Source organism: Lolium perenne, chromosome 4, assembly GCF_019359855.2.
Source record: "Lolium perenne isolate Kyuss_39 chromosome 4, Kyuss_2.0, whole genome shotgun sequence".
Classification (NCBI taxonomy): domain Eukaryota; kingdom Viridiplantae; phylum Streptophyta; class Magnoliopsida; order Poales; family Poaceae; genus Lolium; species Lolium perenne.
In genome coordinates, this window is record NC_067247.2 from 334,021,018 (window position 1) to 334,031,417 (window position 10,400).

General features: G+C 44.9%; 1 protein-coding gene across 1 annotated transcript; it reads right to left on the reverse strand.

The window, feature by feature from the left end:
- Positions 1–5,599: 5,599 nt before the first annotated feature.
- LOC127296513 (uncharacterized) lies at positions 5,600–9,424 on the reverse strand. The gene is made up of 7 exons (XM_051326617.2): positions 9,303–9,424; positions 8,205–8,555; positions 7,784–8,011; positions 7,344–7,698; positions 7,140–7,264; positions 6,891–7,026; positions 5,600–6,259 (listed from the first exon to the last, which is right to left on the reverse strand). The coding sequence occupies exons 2-7, from the start codon at positions 8,549–8,551 to the stop codon at positions 6,020–6,022; spliced, it is 1,431 nt and encodes a 476-aa protein (XP_051182577.1). The 5' UTR covers positions 8,552–8,555; positions 9,303–9,424; the 3' UTR covers positions 5,600–6,019.
- Between the last annotated feature and the right edge of the window lie 976 nt (positions 9,425–10,400).

The window sequence follows — 10,400 nt, forward strand, 5'->3', positions numbered from 1 at the left end:
GGGGCCAGAAGTCGCTGTTCTGGCACTCCGCCGGGACGGGGAATTGGAGGAGATCATCGCCATCATCACCGCCGACGCCTCTCCATCGACCAGACATGTTTCCCCCATCCATGTGTGAGTAATTCCCCCGCTGTAGGCTGAAGGGGATGGTAGGGATTGGATGAGATTGGTCATGTAATAGCATAAGATTGTTAGGGCATAGTGCCTAGTGTCCGTAATTGGTACTTTGATGATATTGTTGCAACTTGTTATGCTTAATGCTTGTCACTAGGGCCCGAGTGCCATGATCTCAGATCTGAACATGTTATTATTTCATCATGATATGAATTGTTTTATGATCTTACCTGCAAGTTGTATACACATGTCGCTGTCCGGAACCAAAGGCCCCGAAGTGACAGAAATCGGGACAACCGGAGGGGATGGTAGTGATGTGAGGATCACATGTGTTCTCGGAGTGTTAATGCTTTGCTCCGGTACTCTATTAAAAGGAGTACCTTAATATCCAGTAGATTCCCTAGAGGCCCGGCTGCTACCGGCTGGTAGGACAAAAGATGTTGTGCAAGTTTCTCATTGCGAGCACGTATGACTATATATGGAACATATGCCTATGGATTGCTTTGTACTTGGACACCGTTTTATTATTATCTGCAAATGCCCTGCTTTGATTGTTACATGAGTTTCTCTCATCCATGCAACGCCCGTCATCCATCCCTGTGCCTACAGTATTTTAATCCTGCTGTTTACTATAATTACTACTGGTGTCTTTGTTACTCTGCTGCTGTTATTTCACTACTGCTACTGCTATAAAACTGTTACTACTGATAAACTCTTGCGAGCAAGTCTGTTTCCAGGTGCAGCTGAATTGACAACTCCGCTGTTAAGGCTTTCAAGTATTCTTTGTCTCCCCTTGTGTCGAATCAATAAATTGAGTTTTACTTCCCTCGAAGACTGCCGCGATCCCCTATACTTGTGGGTTATCAACGTGCGTGGGACGGGCGACGGCGGAGGTGGCCCTCCTCCCGTCAGCTGTCCCCTGGCGGATCGGTCAGCGCGGGTGGGATGGGCGGCGCTGCGGTCTCCCTCTTCTCGTCGGCTTCCCGTAGTACTCCGGCAGGGGTTGGTGGTGGGCGGCGGCCAGACCCTCGGTCTGCGCCATGCCATCCACCCCCGCCTCTTGTTGGTGCGTGGAGGCGATGTCGGGCATCTTCCGCGACACGAGGGCACCCGGGGCAGCAGCCTTGGGTTTGACGGAGGAGGTGGCCTCTTCTTCGCCGGAGAGGGTCGGCCTGCGGTTGGTGCTGGTGGATTTTTGATCTATCATCGCCATCCGGCGGTGAGACGGATGTGCATGGAAGCCGGCGATGGTGTCGCCGGTGGAGGGTTGGGTTGGCCAGCCCGGGATGGTCGCCGACGTGGGGGTCCGGCCTGAATAAAGGCGGCGGTCCTAGGGCCTCTCTTGCGTGAAGAGGAGGACCTACCGGAGGCCTGGACTCGTAATCTGGCCGGAGGGTTGAGTTCCGGAAGGCTCCGCCGGCGAATGTAACAGTGCTTTGCCTGGAGTTTGCTGGATCGGAGGTATTCGGTCGTGCGCACCCATGCGTTTATTCCGACCGTTTGGTTCTGGAGGGAGTGGCGCAAAGCTCTTTTTCTGTATTGACATCAAGTGACTATGGATCCATGATGAAAGTCGGAAGAAGAGAATTTCATGAAAGCCAGAGGGGAGGACTAGCTAAGGGAGGTTCAAGTCTCCGCGCTGTTGAGGGGCTTGCTTGGTGTCTGGGCTTCACAACAGCGGTATGAAAGTGGGGGCGACAATACATGTGAAGCGCAGAGTCCTACCTTTCAGGGTGAAAACCCAAGGTCTGGCCTTAACTGGTTGTGCCTGGCAGTGACCTTAGTGGAGGCATTGTTTTGAGAGTGGGGACTATCTTCAGGGTGAAAACCTAAGATCTTTGATCGGGCGACGACGGTGTTGGAGCACTGTTTCCTTCTTGAAGGCGTCGTTTTTTGGAGAGTCTGCAATTCAGGTGTTGTCATGGTGGTGGTTGTATTGCTGTTGTTAGGTCGGTGATACTGTAGCGGGACTTTTGTTTCTTAGTTTTCTTTTCCTTTTTTTGGCTGTGTGCATCCGTAGTGCCATTAGGGTGGTGCGTTGTTGCAGAGGCTGGGTGTAATTGGTATCTCTCGATATTAATATATTCCCTTTATCGAAAAAAATTAGGACTGCGACGTCAATGAGGTTGATCAGCTCTGGACCATCTTCGGCGTTCTCGGGATGCCGGATGACGAGACCTGGCCGGGGTTCTCGTTCCTGCCGCTCGCCGACGTCACCATGCGGTGGCCTCTCTATGAGCAGAAGAAGCACAGCAGGCTGGGTGAGCTGTTCCTCGATGGGACGCTGTCCCATGGCGGCTTCGAGGTCTTGGAAGGCCTTCTCGCGTGCAACCCCGACAGGCGGCTGACGGCGGCCGCCGCGCTCGAACTACCGTGGTTCGCGCGTCTTGATGCCTACACTGCTGCTGAGCTCGTCGCGCTGGCGTTGCCCCGTGAGAAGACAATCCCACCGCCGACGACGCCGAAGAAGAAGAATATGCTGCATGGCACCTATAAACCAATAAATCTAGACCTACGGACTACTTTTGCTACGGAAAGTTTACGGATAAACGTGGACTCAATTGAGTGGCTGAACTTGCTTAATAATCGGGAGCAGTTTCTGTTTCAGCCCAACGTGATATGCCACGTTTGAGTCCGTAAGATTATTTTGTAAAACTTCCCCGTATGTGTAGCGTTACTCCCTATAAACGCCTCTCAAACCTGTAAAGCCTAATCACCTGTCTAGTGTAAAGGCCACACGAACGTGCTCTGCTAGCGTGTAAGTAGCTGAGCTTGTCTGACCAAGTTAGTGGATCTGTGGAAGTCCTTGTTTCAGATTTTGTGAAACATTTTTTTCTGATGATTAAATGGAGTTAACCTTGGCTTTAAACTGGTCATAGTGTGGAGTAGCATAGAATAGTGTCATACATATCACACTGAAGCAAACGAAATTGATCGACGATGATGGAAGCTCCCCTGGTTGTACTGAAAGAAATATAAACTATATTTTTAATAATATTATGCGTAGTTGTTTTGAAAAAAGTGACATGAAAATTTGTGTATACCAAATGTCGTGTGTACGATAAATATGGAGAATTCATAATATTTCTATGATGGTTGGCTATTAATACTGCATGCAATATATACAGTCCTTGTATTGTTGATTATTATTGAAAACTTCTAAGACACATCTGACCACGAAAAACTGGTAGACAGTCAAGCTAATGGTTCAATTTAGACTTTAGATTTTTCTATAAATTATCTTACATAACAAATGCACTAGATATCTATATATTAAGATATTTGCTAGGACATACTCAACAGATAAATATACACCAAACTATTATAGATAATTAAACATTAATGTAGATGCAAAAAATAAGGATGTGTACAATTTTTTCAATGTCTATACATTAGAAAAACATTTGTTTAGCATAATGTAATTGTAACTAATGTACATTGCAGCTAAAAAAGAATGATACATTTAATATTAGTAATATTTCATATTTGATTGACTATGCGAGAAGTTACGATTATTAAATTATTTAGGAGTATAAAAGTTTAGTGTAAATTTTATGTATTTTTTGACACAAGTAAATTTTATGTATTAACCCCGCCGTGCGTTCAAAATTTTATGTATTAACTATCCAAATCTCTTGATCTTTGGAGAATCAAAGGAGAAGAACCCGATCTACATCTTCACCCAAGCGATTTGCATTTTCCCCTCATATGATTGAGGGCCCCTTTGCTAGTGTTCCTCTTTGGAAACCCTAGTTGTTTGTGGTTGATTTGTTCTTGTTGTTGTGTTGTTATAGATATTGGGAGCCTCCAATTCGGTTGTGGATGTGTGCCCCAAGAACCTTGTAAAGGCCCGTTTTCTGCCTTGAGGAATTCCCTTAGTGGAAGTGGGCTAAGCCTTTGTGGCGTTGCTCACACGAGACCTGAGTGAGGGCTTTGTGGAGTTAGTCTGGCCTTCGTGGCGACCACACTCCTCCAAACGTAGACGTACTTCCCCTTAAAAGGAATAAACTACGGGAATCATCTCTGTGTCTCTGCATGCTCCACTCTCGGTTACCTCTATCCTTATTAGCTCTTCTATATCTTGCCTAGCTATATCTTGCATAGTTGTAGATCTTGTCATATAGGTAAATTCACATAGTTGCATATCTAGAGAATTTACCTTTTGTGTTAAGCCTAAATTGAAAAAGAAATAAAAAATGGTTAGGACCTAATCACGCCTCTCTAGGTGCGGCATACGATCCTTTCAGTAACCGAGGCACGCGGAGACGACGATGTATCTCGAAGTTCACTCTCTTGCATATGCTACTCTCAGTTGGAGCGGTGTGGAGGCACAAGGCACTCCATATGCCACAAAGGCCACCGTATTCTCCTCGAGTCTTTCCCACCAAAAGAGAAATCCTCGATTCACTAAGGGATCCTTAGGGGCCCCAATGGTTTGGACTTGAATCGGTTGAAAAAAGATATACAACGTTGGCAAGAACGACGTTCAGCAGAATATATGACCCACGCCCCTTTAGGCTCTTTAAATTCTGTGGGTAGCGTAGCTACCGAGATCAATGTAGTTAATTATGTCTCTCCTAGAAGTTAGTTATCAACTTCTCATTTTGTTCTAGTATTCTTCTTTTTTTGTGGGGCATTTGTGGCATGCAGGAAGAGCCCAAGCTGTTGCAACAGGTTTTGAAAAGGGAATCGATCGTGATTTGGAACATGTTCTTTACATCAATCCTCTTAACTAAGATTTTCTTATTTATACCTGTTCTAATGTTTTATTTTTTTCTGTTCTGGCTCAATTATTCCATCTAGCCGAGACCGAACCCATACAAGCTTGGGGCAATCACCCAAGTAACAAGCTTGAGGCAAACTCCACAACAACCGGAGGCTCTCAAGTACAAGGCCACCAAGGGTACAACACGCCACAAACGGCTACACGGCCACAACGGCTACAACGCGCCACAAAGACAACAACGCCACAAAGGCTACCACGCCACAAAGGCTACTATGCCACAAATCCAACAATGCCACAAAGGCTACCATGCCACGAAAGCTGCCATGCCACAAAGGCAACAAGACCACAAAGATCTACAAGCCATCTAGGGTTCCAAGAACCCAAGAGGTAATACTCACGAACTCTCACGAGACCAAATCTCCGTAGAGAATCCAAACCGATGCACCTAATGCAATGCAAGAACACCACTAGATGCCTAAGTCCTTCACTCCCAAATTTCAACAAAGCTACAAACACTATTGGGAGAATAAGGGAGGGAGAATAAAAAGTAGGAAGAACATCAAATTTCTCCAAGATCTAGATCTAGCAATTTCAACAAAAAGTAGGGGACTGGTTGCAAATTCAGTGGTAAAGAAGCTATTTGCTAACATTGATTTTTTTGTAGTTAGGTCTCCGTAGGACATTGAGTTTATTTCAAAATTATATTTAGAAATATAAATGAATGTCTATTTTTCTCAATTCTAGTGTTAGAGGAGCCTGTGAATCACAAGGAAATTGGATTATCAATTCTAGGGTACGATCTACACTCGATCTTGGTGCTTGGATAATATAGAAGGGCATCCATATTTCTAACTGTTGCCAAATGTCAGAAAAGTTAATACAGACTACGGAGTATTACCACAGCACAAGAGAAAACTAATATACAATTTAGTTAAAAGACAACTATACTGCTGCAACATATCCGGTTACTAGGATAGCCAGAACATGATCAGACCTCAGAACACAAATACACGGTGGCCAATTGGCCCATGGCTGCACTTGGCCAGTGTACATTCCACCATGCATCTGAAAACCCACAAGCAGATTCTGCTATTCTTTTAACTTAACTGAATCTATGCTCCCAAAACAGTACTATGGTTTGCAAGACCAAGCTAGCCATAACACCATATCAGTCACTGATCACATGCCGAAAAAACCAAGCTCGGTTGCCCTTTCCTTCTCGAATGTCTCAAAGTATTGGTATATGATGGTAACAGCGAGCAGTATACCGGTTCCTGAACCAATTGCACCCATGAAATCTGCTAGGACAGTCAATGCGCCAATGCAAACTCCTCCAAATGCAGCAGCGGTGGGGATGTATCTGTTCAACTCCCTCTCCAGGTTTGACTCACGATGGCCTGGCATCACCATTTGTTGTTCCTGTTCAATTTTCAAAATTAAAAGTTTATAGGTAGCTTCTGCACAGTGATAATTCATGTGGAAAACTACTAGAGGTGCATAAATAACCAGTATAGTTACAAATTGTAAATATATAAATGCCCATAACATTTTTTTCAATAAAGAGAATATATTAATATCGTTAAGATACCAATTACACCCAGCCTCTGCAACAACGTAGTACCCTAATAGCAATACTGATGCACACACATAAAAAAAAGAATTACACATTGAATGCCTCGTAAAATAAATCCAAATGATGCATTTCATACCAAGCAACATGTGTCCACTGTTCAGCCTTAAGAAGAAGACAGTGTAAAATCATCTATGAAAATATTTACGGACACAATTGTATAGAAACGAAAAATGACCGATACAGATCCAGCATCATAAAGGACTAAGGTCAACCTTGTCTATTTAATTTATTGTGGCATCCTATAGTTAAAACTACAAAATGGCACGAATCAGTAATCTTATTACTAAGGAACCACAGCCAGAAACAGTAGACAAGAAGAACTGGACTTCCACCTTGTTTGACAGGGAATAGGTATAATTAAGAAAATATGCAGCTAGATTAAGAAAATATGTACTATTATGTATAAAGTGCATTTACCCTGAGCTGCCTAGCAACATCCCTAGCTGATGAACCTGAAACTTCAATCCATGTCTTTGAGAACAGAGCACAAGCTGACAGCATGAAGACCACATAGAACAGCGCATGGAATGGATTTGCGACAATATCAGCCAAACTGCATGGTTTCCAACATGTTCAGATAAGTATCAAGACCACAAACTTCTGACGGAGTAACTAAAATAACACAAAAAACAGGTAGGTGTTAATGTAAAAAAACTAGTTATTCACCTCGATGGTGCAGTAACATAGTAAGCAAGACCACCAACCGGGATAGAATGGCCTGAATACTCAGATTCTTTCCATATTCCGATAAGATTAACTAGGAAATTGCCACTGAACTTCCTGTAAAGAAGCTGCGACAACAATAAAAACGTGTTAGCACTTTCACATACATACATAGATTTACTAATGTACTGGAATCGAAGTATGTACCTGAGATATGAAGTAGAGGTTGGTAATGAGTGCAGAGTGCAAAATAATGGGCATATTCGATGTGTAAAACAGTTTAATTGGATATGAACCTTGCTGCCCACGGGCATTCCTTGATCTAACTGGAAGCACAACACGGAAACCTTGGAAATAAATAACAATGAGGAAGACCAGGACAGTAGCAAGCAAGTTGGTCACGTTCGGAAGATTCTGGCGGTAGAAAGCCTCCCGTAGGGCACGGACTTTGTCAGTTCTAGTAATCAACATATGGAACAATGCAATGACAGCTCCTTCAAATTCAGCACCACGGCCACTGTTGATAGTTGTGGGGCTAAACGCTTTCCAGATGATATTCTCACTGTATTACACAAGTTCACCGTTAGTCAAGTTGTCACAGAACAATATATCAGCAACAGAAGGGAAATAAATTCTAGTATGCTTACCAGATGTTGGTAGCAATGAATAGAGAAATGCCAGAACCCAAACCATATCCTTTCTGGAGAAGTTCATCCAGACAGATGACAATGATTCCAGCAAAGAAAAGCTGAAGTATAATGAGAATAGCATTTCCTGTTCCTAACTGGCCTACACTGCCATACATCCCAGACAGAACATATGCCACAGCTTCCCCAATAGCAATCAGGATACCAAGCAACTTCTGTGCACCATTCCTGAATAAGATAGACAATGTATGCATCAGAAGACCATCATTGTATATAGGAAATAAAAGTCATGAGTTCTGAACTACTTCCATTGGTTATTCATTGAAACACCTCACAGACTTTTACTGATCAGACTATGGAAACAGAATCGAACGATATGTAGACAACTGAAAGTAGGAGAGTCTGCAATTCAAATACTTACAGAAGTGCACGATCCTCTCTCACACTGTTATCAACTTCAATGATCTTTGATCCAACCAGAAGTTGCATCACCATCCCAGATGTCACAATTGGAGTAATACCCAGCTCCATAACAGTACCACGGTTGGATGCAAGAATGGCACGCAACCAGTAGAAAGGATCAGATCCAGTAGTTGAATGGATTCCATAGAGCGGGAGCTGGCTGCACACTAGGAAAATGAAGAGAGAGATAACTGTGTAGATGAGTTTTTCTCTGAATGGAATTCTCCTATCAGCACTCTGCACTTCCGGCAAGAAACCCAGGAAGGGCCTGACGAGATGCAGCACTCTGAAACCGCCGGCACCCATGGTCCTGTGGTTGAGAAAATAAAATCAACGTTAACCGATGCAAAAATAATACTAGTATTTGTTAGATACAAAATAACCTAGGAAACTTTACGAAACCCACAACTTGGTACAACTAATATAGCATCACAGGCAAGCATTAATTTTTAGTTCAGAGGCATCCATATATTTGACTGGAACATAAGAGAAGCTGCCAAAATTGAAATAGCATGTTATATGTAGGCTACAGAAAGCTCTGAATTCCAGATAAAACACAGACAGAGACCAACATCAATCATCATGTGCGTGTTGCTTTGCAGACAGGGACTCGGTGTTTTTCAGTAAAATGCAGAGATGAAACACACCGCGATTTGTTGATCTTAGCAACTAATAATCACCTACGACATTCGCAAAATAATTAAAAAAAACACCTACGAGAAATAGTGAATCCTGACAACTTAGACTGCCATGATGAACGCTGTGTACGCAGTCATCATGGGTCAGCCAAGATCCTTACTTTCCAATTTGGAGGAAGAAGAAAAGCCTGAATCCCAGATAAATTTAGCTACTACTACCGTACGTACGCTTCGTTCTATGCGGCAGGAACAACAGAACATCGCGTCAAGCCGATTCCATTACTCGCACGTATCAAACAACAAACCAACGCGAAATCGCAACTCTGACGGATATAGCTAGTACTGAATCTGAATGCGTGAAACTCGTAGAGATCCAGGCGGGAGAGGGAGGACGAGGAAGCGTAAGCAAACGGCTGTACCTGTCCGGCGAAGGGAGCCACTACACCGAGGACAGCGGAAGCCTCTCCGCCGCCGCGGTTGACGAGGGCGAGAGACCCAAGGGCGGAGGAAGGAGAGAGGGGGCTGGTGGAAGTCGAGGAAGAGCGCGCGCGCGCGTGGGTTTTAGAGGGAGGGACGAAGCCGAACGCCGGGTCGTTGGTCCGCGCGCGTGGCCCAGGAGGCATATGGCGACGCAAGCGGGGAGCCTCCCCGCCGTCGGATCGGGAACGGACGCTCAGGATGAGACCCTGTGACGTGGAGCGGGTAGTAGTATAACAGAAAGGTCGTGGTCGCGTGGACCGCAAGGACAAGGTGAGGAAGGGCGCGCGCGCTTTCTGTTGGAGCGATGACATGGCGGGCTCCCTTCTCCGGATAGACTTTTCTGTCCGGACTCTCTTTTTCAAAAACGAAAACAGAGTTTTTTTTTATCTGGACTTTGTATTACTCGACGACGTGGTCAGCCGTATTTGTCTGCTCTGTTTTGATCTTCCAACAGGACTCGAGAATGGCGGCGATCAGGTCTCTAGCGTCCAAGATCGGCGGCAAGGCGGTACGGCGATCGCCGCCGGCGATGGAGGCAGAGCATGGGCTGCTGCTCCGTGGTCTTCCCCATGGCGGATTATTCACGCGACCAGGACAGCCGCCGGCAGTCAAACCTCGCATGTTCAGCTCCGAGGTGCCCAAGCCACCACAACGCGGGCCTGAAGCTTCCAAATTCACTTGGCCAATGAAGATCTTGACCTTTGTGGTTGCCGGAATTCCTGTGGCGACCGCTCTTGCCATTAATCGGATGAAGACGCGCCCCTTCCCCGTGGAGCTAGATGATTGAACTCGAGGCTAAATAATGTTTCGGCTCATGTGTTGTCGCTGCTTCGATCTTCACTGTAGCGTTGCGATCTTGGATCGACTTCTACTTCTCGAGCATGAAGTTGGTCCTCTAGTTTGTTAGTACTTTCTGTGTGATCCAATTGTGATCAAATGCGGTATCTCTTTCATCTCGCTTATCCCAGTCCGTGTAATGTGCTTGTTGCATGACATGTACAACTTAGAGCAACTCCAATAGTATAGCCGGTTGTTGG